The following is a 22,464-nucleotide window of genomic DNA, read 5'->3' as shown; positions in this document are numbered from 1 at the left end:
ACTAACGTTATGGTGCGAAAACCAAAAAAAATGCTTATTTGGGTCCCTTTTTGGCCCCTAATTCCTAAACTGTTGGAACCTAAACTCCCAAAATCAATACCAATCTTCCTTTTGTGGTCATAAACATTGTGTTTAAATTTCATTGATTTCTATTTACTTAAACTAAAGTTATTGTGTGAAAACCAAGAATAATGCTTATTTGGGCCCTTTTTTGGCCCCTAATTCCTAAACTGTTGAAACCAAAACTTCCAAAATCAATCCCAACCTTTCTTTTGTGGCCATAAACCTTGTGTCAAAATTTCATAGATTTCTATTAACTTAAACTAAAGTTATAGTGCGAAAACCAAGAAAATGCTTATTTGGGCCCTTTTTGGCCCCTAATTCCTAAAATGTTGGGACCAAAACTCCCAAAATCGATACCAACCTTCCTTTTGTGGTCATAAACCTTGTGTTAAAATTTCATAGATTTCTATTCACTTTTACTAAAGTTAGAGTGCGAAAACTAAAAGTATTCGCACGACGACGACAACGACGACAACGACGACGCAGACGACGACGCCACGTGATAGCAATATACGACGAAAAATTTTTCAAAATTTGCGGTCATATAAAAAGGTAAAAAAAATAATGGTTAAAATATACAAAATTTAAGTTTACCAAAAGTTCTTGAAAGTACCTGTCTGACTGTACCCACTAGCCAGCCTGGAGTATGACTGCAAGAAGACACCTGTTCCCCAGGCCAAATGTAAACAATTAATAGACATTTGTCTCATTCTTTTCTTGTTTCATTTGTTTTACATTTGTCATTTCAGGGCCTTTCAAAGCCAAATATGCGGCATTGGTTTTTCTCATGTAGGAATGCCGTACAGTAATCTACAGTATTAACTGCAATATCATTTGGTCTCTTGTTGAAAGTTGTTTCAATGGGAACCATACCACATCTCTTATTTTCAGAAACATGGAACTCATGAATCAGATTGTTTAGAAGAATATGATTTTTTGATACATGTTCATGTAAATGAATTGTTGCTACCTATATTGTCATTAAGGGCATAGGATACAGTTTTGATCCTGTTTTTACAAGTTCATGAAAATTTGCATAAAGGCTATTTTTTACCTGATTAAATCAAATATGTAATAAAAAATATACCTTCATGTGCTACTTTTTGAGTAAAATGAGGTCGAAATTTTGTATATTTTCTCAGAATTCAGCTTTGTGGCCGTAATTTCTTTTTCGAAAGAAAGGCATAACTTTTTTGTTATAAAAGATAAACACAAATTGTTTTTTGTTATATAATCGGTAATATCTGTATTTTATAAATATTCTAACACAATATGCAATTTTTTATTCAGAAATAACTCATATTTATCAAATGTTCATGAATTGAGGAAAAAACGTCATTTTTACTGCATGTTTATCAAAATTAAAAAAAATCCTCTATTTACAGTTTTATTAAATTTGGGTCATATAATCTCCCTGCAAAATGAAACAAAATTCCGTTTTGAAATATAGGGGTCCATGAACTCGTTTCCAAATTAAATCAATTTGAATGATAAAAATCAGTCGAAAAATGCATCTTTTCCCGATATGTCACAGTTTGACGTCGCGAAAATAACAAATTACGTTACCAACGTCATTACCTTCACTGTAACTGTATCGTATGCCCTTAAGGTTGGGAGGCCAAAGAGTGGTTTATTTGTAATGAAAATATTTGAGGGAATAGATTAAAAATCCTGTTTAATGAATGCCTGCTTTCTAAACAATTAGGACCTATAGTTTAGAAGACTTAAAACTTTTGCTAAGAAGGAAATGTTTTTTAAACTTGTTCTTTTCCCAACATCAAGAAAAGGTCGACTGACTGATTGGTATTTTTTTTTTTGCCATTTGCACTAATCAGGTCTGGTTGTTCTGTTTAGTGTGGAGATGTATACAGGAAGATTGTAGAATAAATATAACAAAATTAAGATAAACTAATATTTTCACAATCCACATAAATCATCCTATTTCAATTCATCTCCAATAACATTCACTTATTTGGTTGTATTGCAATAATTAACACTGTCACATTGTCTGCACTCAAGCGTAACACAGCTTCATTGGCTAGTTTATTACAAGCTGTTTCATATCTCAGGTCGTCTGTACTTTTATCATCTGTACCTTGTATAGTAGAATCCTGAAAACATAAAACAAAAACAAAATTCACTCAGCATCTAGACTTTGTATAGGAAGAACCGGCAATATATAGAACACATTCAATCTACAGGTACCTCTGTATCTTGTACAGTAGAATCACGAAAATATGAAACACATTCAACTAAATCTGCACTTTGTACAGAAGATTCTTTAAACATAAAACACATTCTATTTACAACTGATTAAATGGGATCCTTTTCAGTTATGAGCATTGTGGTTAGATCATAAAAATGTACTTTCCAAGGAGAATCTACCAGTATTTTAAATATATAAATGATTTGATCAGTTATGAACTAGATACCTTAACTAATCTGACTCAGGCTCAAGACAAAATAAAGAAGAGACAAGAACAATCAGCATCAAACACACATTTTCTAGTATGTAAATACTAGAAGTTGATCTTTTCTCGTTTGAATTGTTTTACATTGTCTTATCGGGCCTTTTATAGTTGACTATGCGGTATGGGCTTTACTCATTGTTGAAGGCCGTATTGTGACCTATAGTTGTTAATGTCTGTGTCATTTTGGTCTTCTGTGGATAGTTGTCTCATTGGCAATCATACCACATCTTATTTTTTATACTAACTGTTAATTCTGACTTACTTCTAATATTTTATTCGTAAATGCTAAACAGTCTTCTGGTTTAAATTTCTTCCATAAACCATCACATGCTAACACTATATATCTGAAATATACATCAAAGGAACTCAAAATGTGTTTAACATTAAAATCAAACAATTATTTAATCGGAATAATCAGCAATTTGAACTTTGGTTTTTCATCAGATTTTACATGAAATATGTATGATTTTGTACAAATCTACCTCTCTTGTTTTACCTGACATTTATTGACATCAGGTTAATTAAAAAGATTAAAGCGTCAAAGGCCAAGTTGCATGAATGCTTGTTAAAAATGGAGAAACACTCTAATCCAAAACATTTTTAAAAATATTTATCAGGTGACACTTTCAAAAATCAGGTACACACAATACAAGATGACATTATACAAACCTATCTCCTTGGGTCAGCTGACATTTCTTTACATCAGGAACACAGGATACACCATGATTTTTATAGGGACCATCACCAATAGACCTGGACACTTCAAGGGCTCCCATTACCCTGCCTTCTCTAAAAACAAAAGGAAAGGTCAACAGACACATTAGGCCAGGATTTTTTAATTTGTTGGTTTACGGATCCGCCGACCCGATTTTGCCGATTTCCAAAATAAAAATAAAATCGAATTTTCAGGCTTTTTATCATTCTCGCCGACCCTAACAAATGCATTACCCCTGAAAAATAATTAAAATGTCCTTTTTTATGAAATGAAATGCATTAATCACTAACAGAAGTGATGACACTTTCTGTTGTGAAAAAAACTTTCAGTTTACGTTTCTAAAAATAGACAAATCAATTATTAATAACCTTGAAATGTCGTTAAACCTGTGTTTAAAACCAATTACACAATAAGTTCGTTTTCCTTATTTGTCACCAGTCCGTAAGATGCATGTTTCATATAAATAGACTTGTCCAAATGTGGACAGGTGGAAGTTCAAGACATCAAGTTAAAATACTGAATTTTAACAAATCATTTGATATTTTTTTTGTTTTATAGATAATAAAAAAATATCGTCCATTTGGATAAAAAACGGGAATGCATGACAACAGATTATTTAACCTGATATTCTCGTTTTTACAGTGGACGAGTCTTTTACGTTTTTGACACATGTGTTGAAATTTATTTTCGTACGACGTTTTTACTCTTTTTTTTTCTTTAGGCCACACCAATTTGATTCCTTGTTCGACGGACCCGCCCGCACCTATTTTTTTCAAAACAGAATTTTTTTATTTTTATTATATTCCCGCTTCCCGCATCCGGAAATGAAATCATGTCCATTTCCCGCACCGTTTTTTTGTAAATATTATAAAAAGATCGCAACATTTGTTTATAAAATCAGTCTGGCCTTTATATAACGATTTTAAACCTATCAGTACCCCCACAACACTGTAAATAGCTGCGAGAATATTTGTTTCAGCATGAAACCAATTTATTTCACCTGGGAGTGCTCCGATATAAATATATATCCGGAAATACCAGTACAGAACAAAACGTTAGTTTCTTTCCCCCTAACTTGTATTCCCTATAAAAAATGTTCGTTGTTAAAATAAAGTACAAAGAACTTCTGAAGGATTTGCCTTCAACTGCAATTATAATGTATGGTGACGATCATACCCGCTGCAGGTTTGTGCACCTGTCCAGGTTTATTCAAGGACCTGTCGTTCAGCCGTTATCGTTTGTTGATGTGGTTCATTGGTATTTTACCGTTTGGAAATATAAATTAGATCGTTGGTTTTCCTGTTCGAATTGTGTACAAAACTAAGTTGTGGTCCCTTAAAGGTTGCTGGTTGGTCGGGATAAAAGCTCTGTGCAAAAGGCCGTACTTTGACATATGTTTGTTATTATCAGGTTGGGAACAACCTTCCCTCAGACAAGGGGCCTTGAAGGGGTCATTTTACTGAAGTAGAAAAGAAAATAGAAATACTAAGGATTTGTATAGTGCTACTATACAAAACCTTTGACAACTTAGAATGTCTTACTCAAAAAGAGGAGAAATACATTATATTTAAACAACTTTTCTAAAAGAGGGATGGGTTTTTGAATAATATTAAACTGTTAAAGTAAATGTGTTAACATGGTTAAAGTCCAGGAATATTACAAAATTCTTGGGCACGTTTTGACCATTTAATACCAAATATTATAGTTCTTTTGGGAAATATTAGCCCTTTTGTACTTAAAGTGTTTTTACTAAAAAAATATATTATAACTTATATAATGACCCCTCATAAAAGGGATATTCATAACATTAAGGGGTTGTTCTGAACCTGATTATGACTTGGATGGAGAATTGTCTCATTGTCAGTCACACATACATAGACCAGATTTAATTATTAAATTATTTCTTGTTGAACAGCATGAACAGGGGAAAAATATTTCATAAATTAAAGAAATTTCAAGGTACAAGTGATAAATCAAGTTTTAATATAGTCAAAACCTACTATTTTATGTTTACAAAAAAAAATTATAATCGCTCGCCTCTACTTTTTAAGCTTCGCCTCAAAAATTTGCAAATTAAATATTTTTTTATTAAAATTTTCAAATCGCTCGCTCGCCCCAATTTTTGAAGTCCAAAAATCCGTAGAACAAGAAATTAAATTGGTGTGGCCTTATCATTTTTCGGTCTTATTATTTTTCACCAAGTTTTGATTAAAAGCTAAGTCAAATACCTGACGTGAATCTGTTTTTCTTGTTTGTGAAATGACGATTTAATTTCGTCTTTGTCAGTGTACTCCCCCCCCCCCCCCCCTTTTTTTTTACGGGAAATTATTAGACAATGTCATGCAATGTTTACAGCTGAGCAATAATATTTCATCAACCTAAAATATAAGAACGATGAAAAAATAGTATGACAAACATATTATTAGAAAGATTTTTTTTCCTTTTTTTTCCGACCGACCGACCCAACTTTTTCATGGAGAAAATCCGTAAACCAACAAATTAAAAAACCGTGGCCTTATCAGAATGGACAAGATGAACAATACTAGAAATGTACAATCATATTACCTTATCATTTCTAGGAATTATTTTGAAGAGTTCAAAGGTTAGCTGTGATTTTATTTCATGTCTCCTTTTATTCATATAATAATTAATTTAGTTGACTTTTCTTTATTTTTGTGGAGTTCTCTGTTAATTATCAAATACATTCTCAAAGTATTCAACATTATTTTTTAGCCATGGCTTGGTCAGTTTATTTTCTATCCAGGAGTTTCACTGACCCTCTGGTATCTTTCACCCCTTTTCTTTAAGAAGCATATTCAATGAATCTTAACTATTATGCTAGAATTGTTCATTGCTACCAGTACATACAAATATTTTGGGGATAAATTCATTTATTTGCAATTTGCAATTATACATCTTTTTTTATTTTATTATTTTCTGAATTATTAAATTAAATATTGAAGATTTAAAATGCACCATATAATATATACAATTTGTACTGCTCATTATCATACCTGCCAACTGTCACAATTTGCTAGGGATTTCCCCCATGGAGGCTCCCAAATTGATTTTTTGAAAGAGCAATTTTGGCCACAAATTTTAACAAAACAATTAATTTTACAAAGACTGAGGCTTATAAAAGTATGAAGAAGCCAAAAAACAACATCAAAATGTATTTGGTGGCCCCCTTAAAGGTTTTTTAAGGCTATGGCAGCCATCTTGCACGCAAAACCCCTTTTGGCATTTTGAAAAGTTAGCAGGTATGCATTATCAGCTGCTCATTATTTATACCCTTGCTGATGGTTGTTTATTATATGCTTACTTGTTTACTGATTTGAGATAGGGTAACTTACTGAACATGTCCGCCAGCCTTCTGTATTCTTATTCTTTCTTCATACAACGATGGATCATGTACAGTAGTTAGATGAATAGGTGAACACTTCTTTGTTTCTTCTTTATATCGACACAAAAAAGCCTGTAAAACAAAATCTATAATACATACTTTTTTTAGTGCTTTCTTTTCTTCTCAATACTGTTTATTGGATGTATATTTTTGGTAAATTTAAAGTTGGTTTTCTCTGAACAAGACATGTGAATCCTCATTTTTAGTTACATGTAAAGTAAAAATATTGTAACTGAAATTTTAATGTGTAATTGAACTTAACTATTGACTTGAAATTCAATACAGTTGTCAATAACATTTTATTGAAGCAGATGTGCATTTTAACAGTCAATGTCTTTACAGTGATGCTTGAGGTTAAAATATGTACAATTCCACACTAACCTGGCTGTCCCCAAGACTAGCTATATACAATGTGTCATTTATTGCTAGTATGACTGTTGCTGTCGTTCCATCTTTCCATACTGGTTTACTACAATAAATGACAATTGTATCATTGAACAAAATTTTTTTAAAGTGTTTTATATCTGAACATAACTGTATGTGATTCTGTTTTATAGAGATAGACATTTTACAAATAATATAAATATTACATAGCTTTTTTTAAAAGTTGAATTTGGAACACTCTGTGAAACTCTTGGTTGTTTTTCATAAAAACATTGATTACATTTTTTTCATTGTAACTAAATTTCCTTCTTCTATGATACTACCAGTATTCATTGTCACATGAAAATCAAAAACATGTTGTGATAGATGTAGTGTTTGCTTTATTATATCAGTATAGAAAGAGGGATAACTCTGTTATATGTTGGAACAATTTATGTAACTTTCTTATCTTCCTTTGTACTGTGTTACATACAATATGCAGAGTTAATAAATGATGTACCTTCAATGGTGTTTGTTTGTGTGCCACTATCAGGATTAATCCGAGTGATCTTTGTGACGAGTCACTATAATATCCACAGAGGCCGAATTTGATCTAAATTAAAGTACAGGCCTAGGTACACCTCAAAATTCTTATGCAAAAACTAAATTTTGTGAGACCAGAATTTGCTTCCTGTTTAGAGACAAAAAACTTTTTTCACATTTGTTTAAGATTTTCACATGCCTTATGGACATAATTTAAGATATTCTTCCCTTTGCCCAGGTTGTTCTAAAATTCACTCAACCACTTGTAAGTAGTTCTGATATTAAACAACTAACATATTTGCACTAATAGGTGATAGTGGTTCAATTTAAGTAATTGTTTAATAATTTTGTTAAGATTTTTTTTAAGGCAACATTAGCAAACGTTGGTAAGGTGTTGATGTTTAATTGGTGTTTCATTCATGTAAGCTCCAATCTTCTGTATGAAATCATTTTTCACTATATGCTATTTATACCTCTTTGTAGCTTGTTTGAGAAAATCATCATCTGTTTTCTTGAAGGTTTCTATCAATATCTTCTTTATATCTTTCTCTATGGTTGTGACATCACCTGCAAAAACAAACAGAAATGAAAATGTCTGCACACACCAACTTGTAAAAAGTCATACAAGTCGTTAATACTATTATATTCTATTCACATCTAGATGCAAAATAAATATTGAAATTGTATGTTACCTATAGCTATAAAAGTTAGCATCATGTCATTTGGTGGAGAGCTGTCTCATTGGAAATCATATCACATGTTCATATGTTTATACTTCAGGATACAGCTGTGGGTAAGACATATATGATGTTAGTCATGTTTGGTTTTTGGAGGATCATTTTCTTTGAGGAAGTCTGTTGTTTTGTTCCTGAATTATGTATCTTTTATATGTATAGTCCTATTTTATGCTGGTTGATAACTTTCTCAAAACAGTTTAATACAATTCTTGCTTCCTAAATTGGTCCAAGTTGAATGGGAATATATGAATAAATATGTCTAAGAAAGAATGATCTGGATAAAGATATTTGAAAAAGCAGCACACTGCTTATACATTTTATATAACACTGTTTACATATTTTATATTCATTTTGAAGTAAGAGTTGCACACAGTGTCAGACATGTGATGTAGTTGGATATACTAGACACACTGTGACGGTTATTCAAGACAAATGGTATTATTTACAATACACTCAAATTATCTTCCTACATTAGACATGTTAGACAGTCTTCAGTTTAAGATCAACTTTCACATACTGTAAATTGTGAAATTATTGTGAGGATTTTATTAATGGGACTGAATCAGTATCACAATAGCAGCTAACCACATCGTTAATAAGTAATAATAACTTTATTGACTAACTTTCAGTTTAACTATACTAGATTCTTATTTTATTTTCACTTTCTATTTATATCTATAACGTCGTCATTGAACAACCTTAATTGTTATGTTACTTTCAGCAAACCACACAACCGCAAAATTTGTACTTCACTGTTTGATTTCATGTTAGATATTGTCCCTAAGACGCCACACCTGATGGCGTAACATGTCGACCAGAATAAACTCTTAATATAGTACCACACGGTAATTGATGGGTGTTGTCTATATTATCGTTTTATTTCAGTATCACAATTATAAGAACTCACATTCTTTTATTTGATACAAATAACTGTATGCAGATTTTCATGAAATTGCAATAATTAATCTCACATTTTAGTCCATTCTACAGAATTTCGCCAAAAAAAATCCAGGCAATAATTTCTGAATTTACAGTTATCATGGTAATTAAATCTTTCAAACTTTTTAAGATGTTATTAGAAGATGTCATAAAATCTTATTTAAGGTTATATATAAAGCACTATAAAAGATTTCAGAATTGTTTGGGAGGTCAACTTTACCCTTTGGGAACTTATCTCTCAGATATTTGTGTAAATTCTCTGATGCAAACCTAGATGCCCTTGATCCAGCGTGGCCATCATATACAGCAAAGATAGCTAGGCGATATCTGAAATGTAAACAAATACTACTTGATCCCGCATGGCCATCATACACAGCAAAAATAGTTGGCGATATCTGAAATGTAAACAAATATTACTTGATCCAGCATGGCTATCATACACAGCAAAGATAGCTAGGCGATATCTGAAATGTAAACAAATAGTACATGATCCAGCATGGCCATCATACACAGCAAAGATAGCTAGGCGATATCAGAAATGTAAACAAATAGAACATGATCCAGCATGGTCATCATACACAGAAAAGATAGCTAGGCGATATCTGAAATGTAAACAAAAAGTACTTGATCCAGCATGGCCATCATACACAGAAAAGATAGCTAGGCAACATCTGAAATGTAAACAAATAGTACTTGATCCAGCATGGCCATCATACACAGCAAAGATAGCTAGGTGATATCTGAAATGTAAACAAATAGTACTTGATCCAGCATGGCCATCATACATAGTAAAGATAGCTAGGCGATATCTGAAATGTAAACAAAGATAGCTAGGCGATATCTGAAATGTAAACAAAGATAGCTAGGCGATATCTGAAATGTAAACAAAGATAGCTAGGCGATATCTGAAATGTAAACAAAGATAGCTAGGCGATATCTGAAATGTAAACAAAGATAGCTAGGCGATATCTGAAATGTAAACAAATAGTACTTGATCAAGCATGGCTATCATTCATAGCACAGATAGCTAGGCGATATCTGAAATTCAAACAAATACTAAATAGTAACTAAAATGTAAACAAATATTAAATAATATCTGAAATGTAAACAAATACTAAATTATTTCTGAAATGTAAACAGATACTAAGTAATAATATTGAATATAAAGCTTGACAGTCTTTTCATGGTAAGTCTTGAAGCTGAATAATTATAAACAAGTGAAACTGTGAGCTACTGCTCACTGATGATACCCCCGCCGCAAGTGGGTAATATTAATAGTGTAAAAAAATTCAAGTGTTTGGTAAACTGGAAGTTGAAATGTGATGAATTTGAAAACACATCACACGGTATAGCTGACTTATATAAATCCTGAAACCAAATTTCAGAAATCCTTGTATTGTAGTTCCTGAGAAAAATGTGACGAAAATTTTCAACTTGGCTATCATGTGTAAAATCATACAAGTGTTCAGTTAACAGGAAGTTGTCAAGTGATCAATCTGAAAACGCATCACACGGTATAGCTGACTTAGATAAACCCTGAAACCAAATTTCAGAAATCCTTGTATTCTAGTTCCTGAGAAAAATGTGACGAAAATTTTCAACTTGGCTATCATGTGTAAAATCATACAAGTGTTCGGTAAACAGGAAGTTGTCAAGTGATCAATCTGAAAACGCATCACACCGTATAGCTGACTTAGATAAACCCTGAAACCAAATTTCAGAAATCCTTGTATTGTAGTTCCTGAAAAAATGTGACGAAAGTTTCACAGGACGGACTGACTGACGGACGGATGGACAGACAGAGGTAAAACAGTATACCCCCCCTTTTTAAAGCGGGGGTATTTAAAGCAGGGGTATAATTATAATCTAAAGTTAACTTAACATCTCACCAATAACCAAGAAACCTTAAGGACATATCCATAGAATGAATTGCAAAAACAGTAAAATTCAAACTTGACCGTAGTCCTACATCTCATAGTAGGAGCAAAATGTTTGAAATCTAATACTATCCTTCTCACATTGTTACTTCTATCTTTAAAAGAAGAAACTTACTAGCCAAATCACAACAGTTAAAACCCAATGATGCAACTGCCATACTTTCAAACCACATATATATAAAACAAGAACTGTCACTGTTAATTACATCATCATCCATGTGGCCTTGATGGCTGAGTGGTCTAAGTAGTTACTACTGTAATCATTAGCCAGTCAACACTGAGGTTGTTAGTTCAAACCCCGCCTGTGCAGGTGAACTCGACTCCAATCTTAATTGACTAGGATTGTCAGTTTTCCTATCAAAGGTCATGGTTTTTATCCGGCTTCCTCCACCAATAAAAACCAAACGCCACGAAATAGCTTAATGTGGTGCTTAAAAGCGGTGTTAAAACACCAAAAATCAAATCAAAATCCCTCATTTGTTTTGTACCTGTTGGTTTGCCATATAACCATGTGTACTTACACTGACGGATCTAATTTGGAGAATTCTTTTGTGTAATCATCAATTATAACATGAGCGTCCTGCATCTCTTCTCTCTCTCCTCGTCTTTCTTTGTAAAATCCTTTCAGCTTAAACTTGACTGTAAAAATAATTTGTATGTGAATGCATGTATTGAAAACATTTGACATTAATTTAGGACTCCCTACACAACAAATATCCAATATGGATATAATCATGGATGGTTGATAATAAGTGTTACTGTCATTGATCATAATTTTTACTAATATTTACTATGTAACATTTAAGTATATATATCCTGTATATTAAAAAAACAAGAATTTGTCCCAAGTACACGGATGCCCCATCAGCACTATCGTTTTCTATTTTCAGTGGACCGTGAAAATGGGATAAATATTCTAAATTGGCATTAATATGAGAAGGTTATATCATAGAGAACATGTTTTCTAAGTTTCAAGTTGATTGGACATCAACTTCATCAAAAACTGCCTTGACCAACAACTTTAACCTGAAACGGGTTGAACGGACAAACAGACGGATGGACGCACAGACCAGAAAATATAATGCCCATAAATGGGGCATAAAAATATATTATAAATCAATGTTTTTCTACATTATATAAATAAGAGTGCAATATTTCTGCCATTTTATTCAATAATCCCTTCACAAAATCTGTACATGTCTACAGTTTTGAAAAAATATCCTTACCGATAAAAAACTGTTCAAAGTGTATGTAGAAGAAATTCATGTAGAAAGTCATAATAGATTGGATCAAAACAGATAATGTACATGATGTACTGAGGATTCATTATTATCAGTGGAAAACTATTTTTTTTATAGATTTCAAGGGTACACATACATGATTTAAGAATTCAAATGTTCAATAAACTACACATGTTCTATGTAATTTGTTTAACATTTAAATTCATGGTGTCAATAGGTGTATGCAGACTTTGACAAAATCATGAAATAAAATATTCAGGAAATAGACAACTTTCCAGTTCGATGCATTTCTGTCAAAAACTTTGGTTTTAGTGAACATCATTTGTAGGATTAGGGGCACTTCCTTCCCAGGTGATCTGAAAACTATTATGCTATATACATGTATGCACAAATTATTCTACAAATTAAATTCTCATAATTGACAATCACTGAATCAGCATGATCAGCCCTGCTGTTATAATTGACGTGTGTTTAAGTACTTACAGAGCAAACATTACTTCAAATTTATCCTGCACAATGATGATCACTAAGATGCTTGACGAATGTTAATAGTGCAGGGATACAGGTGATCCTCTCCATCTGGTAAATAATGTCATAACGGCAAGCATAATTGGCGAGTATTTCCAGTGAAAGACTAACTCGAAAGTGGTCTACTGTTTTCAACTCTGTACCCACAAAAAAAATGAACCCACAGTAATAGATATAACTTATCATCTTTTGTTTTTGTGTTGTTGGTGATATATTTTTTACAAATATTCTCAACTGGCTACCTTATTTTGTGGTATTATGTATATGTAGGATAAGGTTATATACATGTACTTTTAGGTATCATGGGTTATGGCTGCCAATGCAATGAGACATTGATTAAAGCAACTGCTGATGTAACATATCTACATTGTCATGATTGTACAATGTAGTGTTATGACTACTACCATGACTTACCTGATGTTTTTATTTTAGAAGTTTTGTCATCGTGTGTAGAAGACAAATCAGCTGAATCAGCATTCCTTTTCTGTGGTCCAGATGCTCCTTTTACAGTCTGGGACTGGACAGACAAATCATCATATAAACTCTGGCCATCCTTACCTAAACAGATAAGAACAAATTAAGTAGAAAACCATAGTGAAATCAGAAACATAAAATGTTTCCAAAAAAATATCAACCTATTTACATGATTGAGTGTGTGTTATTGGGTTATTTTATGGACTCATTTTTTTTCTGTTCAATTAAAAGTTTATGCTGAATCATGTGAATTGAAATTTATGTTTAGATTTTTTTTTTAAATGCATTATTTTTTGGGAATATATCTGTCCAAGAAAGTGGAAGGATATGTAAAACCCGCAAACAGAAAGTAGAAAAAAAATATTTTTACTTCAGGGATTCATATCTTGTAATTCTTCATTGTTCATGGCATGACACCACTTTTTCATCGATTTAATCACAATTTCACATTATTAAATCTACATGTATGTAGCATTTTATAGTAAAATAATTTCAGAGATCAGCTGTTTGCAATTTTGTGAGTTAGACGATTTTTATAGGGATGTTCGGGATTTGGGAAACAAACTATATTTTATGTTAGGCCTTGTCAGACATCTGTACCGTACCTGTTTACACTTATAGATAAAAAAAATTCTCATTATCATGTGCCTCACTATGATCAACAAACTTTCTTAGTCCAGATAATCCAATTTTTTCAACATTCAATACACCTTTACGTCGCTATTCCCTGCTGACCCGACCACTTGAACTTTTGACGTCATACAAGAATCACTTTTCCATTGTGGCGTCAGATATTTTGTTTTATTACGTCAACATTTTATGGAACCTGTGTGATATCCAGTAATGGCGGACAAATAGCGATAAGGTGTATATAATACATTCTACTTTCATTCTCGGCAAGTTTGACATCTTGAAATTACTTGACCAATCAATGTTGGTTTCCGGTCTTTAGGATCTTCTACCTTCAGTACAAATAACATGTGAGCTGCGTCGGATAGAAATCCACCTTATGCAAGTGTACGTATGTATAAGACTTTGTTTAATTTTGGAACATTTAAAAAATGATTCAAAGATAAATTTTGGTCTGATATATAGGGTTTTCATATCAACAAAGTTATCTCATATCAACATTTACACATACTGATTGTTCATAGCGATTTTTTCAACCCGACAAAAGGTTAAAAGATGTATCGATATTCATTTGCATAAGGTCGATTTTTATCCGACGCAGCTCATGTGATATCTAATTATACACATGTAACGTAATTCGTTATTACTTATGCAGGAAGGTGGAAGATCTTAGTCATACTACTACTAGTGACAAGAGAATTCGGTCCATTTGTTATGGCAAATGACTATGTAGATATTAATTCTATAATAATTTGTGCATTTCACATTCTTAAAATAGGCTTTTCAAATAGTAATGTAAATAAATGTGAATTTTAATTACTTGGTTCTGGTAAATCACCAAACAAATCCATATTTTTTCTGTCACCAATCAATTTTTCAGTTTGATAATTTGTACCAGGGAAAGACACAAACTCAACGACGTTGCTATAATTATGACCGTGCCTATATGTCTCCTTCCACGGAGCACTACACTTAAATAACCACCTTCTACCTTTGATCGCTTATTTTGAATGAATTTGAAGGAAAATACAAGAGCGTATATGTAATGGCTATTTAAAATAGAATACTATTCCTTCAAGGCCAGATACTCTTATGAACATGTGACTGGATTTTATAGATTATCGGTGATCATCTCAACGTGCATGTGTACTGTAACGGTTTATTTCTTCCTCTGTGATATTCTATCCTGAGGATAATTTGTCCCGGTAATTTTCACAGGTTGATTTTTTCCAGAGGAGTGAATATCTATCTGTGTTATGCCGATAGTTTGTATCGGTATATATTTGCTGTACTATATTTCACTGAGATCATTTCACAGAACCATGTTTGTATAATTTATCAAAGGGAGGTAATTATGAGCAATTTATATTTTAAAGATATTAATATAATAAATTTCTGAATCTATTTAATAGTGAAATTTTCCCTTGAATCTTATTTTTTAAATATTCATTTTTATAAAAAGATGAATTACAACTTGATTTTTAAAATAAGACAGATAACATTTCACCGGTAAAAACTATCCAGCTGTTAAACATGCTTTTGTTCTAATATATTTTTATGCTATATATGATTTATCTGATTTCCATATAATCATCGACTACATTTCTGTCCCCAGACAAAACTATTTATATAGTTAAAAATATCATCATAATCAAATTCTTCTATTACTGTTAACAGTAGTAATGCAACTATCATGACTATATTTCTACCTTACTTTTAAATTTATACTTTGTACTGAGATCTGACAACAACTCACTGGGTCGATGCCACTGCTGGTGGAGATTTATTTCCCCGAGGGTATCACAAGCCCAGTAGTCAGCACTTTTGTGCTGACATGAATTTTCATTGATATTGTTTTATTTATAAATTAACTGTCTACAAATTTTTGAATTATTTGAAGTACTAAGGCTTTTCTACCTCAGGCATAGATTACCTTAGCTGTATTTGGCAAAACTTTTAGGAATTTTGGTCCTCAATGCTCTTCAACTTCGTACTTTATTAGGCATTTTCAACTTTTTTGGATTCGAGCGTCACTGATGAGTCTTTTGTAGACGAAACGCGCGTCTGGCGTATACTAAATTTAGTCCTGATATCTATGATTAGTTAATTTACAACCACTAAGTCGATGCCACTGCTGGTGGAGATTTATTTCCCCGAGGGTATCACAAGCCCAGTAGTCAGCACTTTTGTGCTGACATGAATTTTCATTGATATTGTTTTATTTATAAATTAACTGTCTACAGATTTTTGAATTATTTGAAGTACTAAGGCTTTTCTACCTCAGGCATAGATTACCTTAGCTGTATTTGGCAAAACTTTTAGGAATTTTGGTCCTCAATGCTCTTCAACTTCGTACTTTATTAGGCATTTTCAACTTTTTTGGATTCGAGCGTCACTGATGAGTCTTTTGTAGACGAAACGCGCGTCTGGCGTATACTAAATTTAGTCCTGATATCTATGATTAGTTTATTTACAACCACTGGGTCGATGCCACTGCTGGTGGAGATTTATTTTCCCGAGGGTATCACAAGCCCAGTAGTCAGCACTTTTGTGCTGACATGAATTTTCATTGATATTGTTTTATTTATAAATTTACTGTCTACAAATTTTTGAATTATTTGAAGTACTAAGGCTTTTCTACCTCAGGCATAGATTACCTTAGCTGTATTTGGCAAAACTTTTAGGAGTTTTGGTCCTCAATGCTCTCCAACTTCGTACTTTATTTGGCATTTTTAACTTTTTTGGATTCGAGCGTCACTGATGAGTCTTTTGTAGACGAAACGCGCGTCTGGCGTATACTAAATTTAGTCCTGATATCTATGATTAGTTTATTTACAACCACTGGGTCGATGCCACTGCTGGTGGAGATTTATTTTCCCGAGGGTTTCACAAGCCCAGTAGTCAGCACTGACATGAATTTTCATTGATATTGTTTTATTTATAAATTAACTGTCTACAAATTTTTGAATTATTTGAAGTACTAAGGCTTTTCTACCTCAGGCATAGATTACCTTAGCTGTATTTGGCAAAACTTTTAGGAATTTTGGTCCTCAATGCTCATCAACTTCGTACTTTTTTTGGCATTTTTAACTTTTTTGGATTCGAGCGTCACTGATGATTCTTTTGTAGACGAAACGCGCGTATGGCGTATACTAAATTTAGTCCTGATATCTATGATTAGTTAATTTACAACCACTAAGTCGATGCCACTGCTGGTGGAGATTTATTTCCCCGAGGGTATCACAAGCCCAGTAGTCAGCACTTTTGTGCTGACATGAATTTTCATTGGTTTTGTTTTATTTATAAATTAACTGTCTACAAATTTTTGAATTATTTGAAGTACTAAGGCTTTTCTACCTCAGGCATAGATTACCTTAGCTGTATTTGGCAAAACTTTTAGGAATTTTGGTCCTCAATGCTCTCCAACTTCGTACTTTATTTGGCATTTTTAACTTTTTTGGATTCGAGCGTCACTGATGAGTCTTTTGTAGACGAAACGCGCGTCTGGCGTATACTAAATTTAGTCCTGATATCTATGATTAGTTTTTTTACTTATAGGTTAAACAATACTTGGTCATGTTTTATGAAGATTTGAGCCCAAGGCGAAGCCGAGGGCTTAAAACTTCATAAAACATGACCAAGTATTGACTGACCAATTTAGAACATATTCACACTTTCGAGTGACCTTACAAAATTAGCCTTTCCAATAGACCACTTTCGAGTTCATCCGTCACCGGAAAAAACTCGTCAATTATACGCGCCTTTATTACCGTCATTTGTGCGTTTAGGGGCGTCGTCACTTCCCTTCCAATGTTGAGCGAGTGGTTGGAAAACTATAATTTTATATTGTACGAATTATTCGGCAAATTGAATTCTCAAAATTGACAATCAACACTGCTGTCATTAGGGAATCAAGTACCTACAGAGCAACCATTATTTCTAGTTTATCCTGCACAAAGACGATCACCAAGACGCTTGATGAACGTAAATAGTGCAGGGATACAGACGACCCCCTCTATCTGGTAAATGACGTCATAAAGGCGTGCATAATTGACGAGTTTTTGCCGGTGACGGATGAACTCGAAAGTGGTCTATTATAATATTCAAACCTTTAAAAGAGTTCACATTTTTATAATGAACCAAATGTAAGACATAGGTAATCATTTCAATGGACGGAATGAAATAGCACTGACATAGTTTGTGAGGACCGATGGATAAATTGTTTTTCTTCTGCTTCAGTTAAAATTTAATACTAATAAAGTTTGAGATTTTTTTATTTTGAAAAAGCAACACAATGTTATACAAATCCCATTTTTAAAATTTAGATTTTTTTTCTTATATAAATACAAAACTCTGTATAAGCATTTAAATTCATGCCATTCAACGATAAATGCTTACCTTTTTATTGATAACAATTATATGTATTGTGTTTCTCCATAAAAAAAATCCCTTTGCTTTATATATCAGCAGTCTGAAATTGTTTTCCTGAAAGAAAAAAAATCCCCCAAATACCCGGTTTATAACAAATAAATATTATTTAACCTACATCCTTACTCCCATTGTTTTTGTTTATTCTATATTATGTTTACCCTTAGAAAATTTATGAAAATCTGCAAAATTCAAAATAATTTGTTTTAATGTTTGCTCTTTCATCTTTAATCAGTAGGCTGTTTTCCAAGGGGAAATGCCTCAGGTGGTTGTACACTTCATTAGTGCAGTTATTAAGAGTTCACTTTCATAATTAACTGACATTGAAAACCATGTACTATGAAAATTAGAGGGCAAAAAACTGACTTTTTATTGGACGAGAAGGGGTGAGTATGTTCTAAAAGTATTTCACTAACCTAATTTAATCATGATATTATTTTCACAATTATGATCTTTGAAATAACTTCTGGTTTTCTTCCCTATGTTTCTTGATAGTTTTCATTTAAAAGGATGATATTGACCTGAACACTTCAGGAAATTTTTTCAACGATAATTTGTGAAATTATTTCCACTTATCATACATTTTTTTTTAACAATTTCGCTTTATTTAAATACACTATTATTTTTCAAAGTATTTCTAAAGGATAAGTTTTTTTTCAAACAACTATTCAATAAGTTTACTACCCAGATAGAACTTCACGACAAGGAAAAAATATCACAGGGAAATATTTTCCGGATAGAAAATAACAATAACTACTGTGACATTTTTTCCTCCAGATCAAATTTCACCCGGATATAATTTTGCTTTACACATGCTTAGTTTCTAGCGATAATTTTCCATCTCAAGCGGGTAGCATAATATGAAAATTATCACCAAAAAAATCAAAGGAAAATGCACAAAATAGCGATAATTATCAATTACTGTCTTTTGATGAGGTAAATATGCGGTTTTATTCCATATTGTTAAAATATTAGAAGTTTTTCTATATGAATGGGATTTTGAATAAATAAGCATATTCCGCATACCCAACTATATCAGTCCTATTCAGGACCGATAACTCTGTCGAGAGATAATATCGGGTATACAATATTGTTAAAACCAGACCAATCGTATTATAAGTCTCTGTTGGAATGTGTACAATAACTCTTTTTTTTTACACAATTTATAAACTTTATATCGATTCATTGCCTGGATTTATCTTTAAATATTGAATTAAAAAATAAATTACAACAAAATCATATTCAATGATCGAAATTCATTTAAATTAAAATTTGAATCAGAATATTTCTTTGAAATAATTATAGAAACATATAAATTTTTGAATGCCTTGTAAGCAAAAATTAGTTTTTTAAAGAAATTTTCATCATATTCATATTTTCCTAAAGTTTATATAAAACATACTTCTTCTGATTTGACACGGGAAGGAGAAGATATTTATTTGTACATTTATGAAAACTTTTGTATATCACAAAAATTAAACTCTGGTAATACATGTATACACACTGACAGGATGTTGAATGTCACCTGGTTGCTTTTGGTTTGCACGTCTACCTGACAATATATTATGATGTAAACATTATAACCCAAGTAAGATTTCACCTGTTCGGTCAAGGAATGAAATTATAAAGGTATAGAATATTTATCTATTATAATAGGTCATTCTTTTTTTTTCTCTTAGGATGAAAAAATGTTTTTTTGTTCTAAAAGGATTGATATATATATTTCTAAAGAAAGATAAAATATACAGAAAACTTGAAAAACACCTTTAAAAAAAAAGAGATTTTTTTTTATAGATTTTGCAAACTATTTTCTGGTGACAGTATCTCCTGGATGCATATCTGTCAAAATAAATGTTCCCGTGTCACACTTAAAATATTTATTTTATTAAGAAATTTTGAAATCAAGGATATCGAAATATCACTAAAGAAAAATAACAGAAACATCAGAGATTCTTTATGAAAAATTAAATATAATCTAGGAAAGTCTTACTATAGAAATCATTGATTTGATGCAACATTTTCATATGATACATCAGCCGCCATTTTGAAAAATCTCAGAAAATTCCCTTTTTTAATTCGATGTTTGACCGAATTTGCCCTGAAATTAAACTGTTTTAAGTAGTATTCCCTGCTAGCTATATGTTTGAATATACTTAATCGATTTGCAAAGTTTGTGTTTTATTTACAGAATTTCTTTATTTGTTGTATAAGTAGACACGGGTATCGGTAATTTAGCATTGCGTCAACGGAGAAATGATGAGAAAAAGTGCATGTTTTACGATTCCGATTTGACCGAATTAAATCAAAAATTAAACTGTTAGGACCAACATTGTTTAATAGAAATATGTTTGAATATCAAGGATTGATTTGCAAAAGTAAGAAAACGGATCAGGTTTATGAGAAAATTAAACTTTATTGAAGCATAAATGCATTTTATATGGGGAAATATAATACAAAATGGCGGCTTTTATACGTCACAAAAGTCACGTGATGTCTTACTTAGTTGGATATAAAAAACTGCGGAAAAGGGATATTCACCGCGCAAAACGTCGCGTGCTTTTGCGTGTATAATTTTGGTAAAACACGTTTGATGTACAATTGGTTTTGGTAAATATTTTCCATTACATTAATTTCTCTCGGAATATGGAATAAAACATTTACTGTCTTTTTTTTCGGTAAATAGGTGGTTTTATTGACTTTTGAAAAACTGATATTCATGAGGCCGTTGGCCTCAGTGAATATCAGTTATTCATGAGGCCGACGGCCGAAGTGAATATCAGTTTTTCAAAAGTCAATTAAACACCATATTTACCGAAACAAAAGACAGTAATTGTTTTTTCCCATATTCCGAGAGAAGGAATTGTATTTTACAATGACAAACATATACCAAAACAAATTTTACACGAAACATTTTACCATTTGGGTTGCATGTAAAAGCGCGTGACGTTAGCGCAGTGAATAACACTTTCCAGGTGAATATGCTTTTTTATTCAAAATCCAACTCATATAGAGAAACCTACTAAAATAATACCAATATGGAATAAAACTAGTTATTTTATATCTCAACTAAGTGATATGTATACACGTATGGTCATGTTATCTAACGTGTTTATCTAATTTTGTTGTTCTTTTTTTCCTTTTAAAAGTTTCTTTCCAATTTTATTTTTGGACAAAAAAAATCAGGAAATAGATAAAAGCCATCTATCTTTCAGTCGAAATAACTCCTGTAAGGAGTTTGTTGGTAAAACTTAATGATTTTTAGATTTTTTTGTGCAGAACTAACTTATTTTCTATATCTATCATTATCATAGTTTGTTCCAAAACTGCAAAATCATCTTGCAATAGCAATTACTACTTCAGAAGTCAATTGATGATTTAAACCATGACATTGACTTATATGTAGAAAATATTTTGCAAAACAATTGCCATATATTGTTACTCTCTTATACTTGTAATTTTTGTTTCTGCCAATAAAATCATGGTAATTAAGGTGCAAACCCTCCTATCAGGAGTCTGCTGTCAATTTCTGCTTTGTTGACATATTTGTAGATCTTATTGCATTTATCATCTTCGCTATCTTCAATTTTTCTCTCTATCTAAAATATTTTGGGGAAAATGGATAAAAACATATTTCAAAAGCACAATTTGATTGAGTTGTAGATCTTTTTTTGCTGAACTTTTTGGTGGTTTATTCTTTCTCTCTATCTAATGCTGATAGTTTCTACAAATGATCAATATCGTCTTTCAAGGGCAATGACTTCTATAAGGATAACTCCTATAAGTTGTCAGTTGACCAATGGATCTTGTGTATATGTATGTAAAACAAAAGTAGCAGTACTAAATGAATACAAATCAAGTTTGCTAATGCAGATGCCTAGATTAATTGCATAGTGTATCTATTAAATATATAATCCCTTCATTATGTTACTGCTCTATCATAAATAATTCTGAAATTGATTCTAACATACTTTTGATATTTTAACCTAGAATGC

General features: G+C 31.9%; 2 protein-coding genes across 2 annotated transcripts in view; both read right to left on the bottom strand.

The window, feature by feature from the left end:
* LOC134693380 (coiled-coil domain-containing protein 115-like) overlaps window positions 1-22,464 on the bottom strand; it is a 483,686-nt gene that overhangs the window by 438,328 nt on the left and 22,894 nt on the right. The gene's annotated exons all lie outside the window — the stretch shown is intronic.
* Window positions 1,962-14,975, bottom strand: LOC134693055 (integrin-linked kinase-associated serine/threonine phosphatase 2C-like). The gene is made up of 10 exons (XM_063553757.1): window positions 14,865-14,975; window positions 13,355-13,498; window positions 11,693-11,810; window positions 9,455-9,561; window positions 8,032-8,125; window positions 7,034-7,121; window positions 6,603-6,724; window positions 3,204-3,323; window positions 2,797-2,878; window positions 1,962-2,174 (listed from the first exon to the last, which is right to left on the bottom strand). The coding sequence occupies exons 1-10, from the start codon at window positions 14,893-14,895 to the stop codon at window positions 2,028-2,030; spliced, it is 1,053 nt and encodes a 350-aa protein (XP_063409827.1). The 5' UTR covers window positions 14,896-14,975; the 3' UTR covers window positions 1,962-2,027.

The sequence above is a fragment of the Mytilus trossulus genome, chromosome 12, assembly GCF_036588685.1.
Source record: "Mytilus trossulus isolate FHL-02 chromosome 12, PNRI_Mtr1.1.1.hap1, whole genome shotgun sequence".
NCBI lineage: Eukaryota > Metazoa > Mollusca > Bivalvia > Mytilida > Mytilidae > Mytilus > Mytilus trossulus.
Note: the sequence above shows the minus strand (reverse complement) of the source record. Positions and strands in the feature narration are given on the sequence as shown.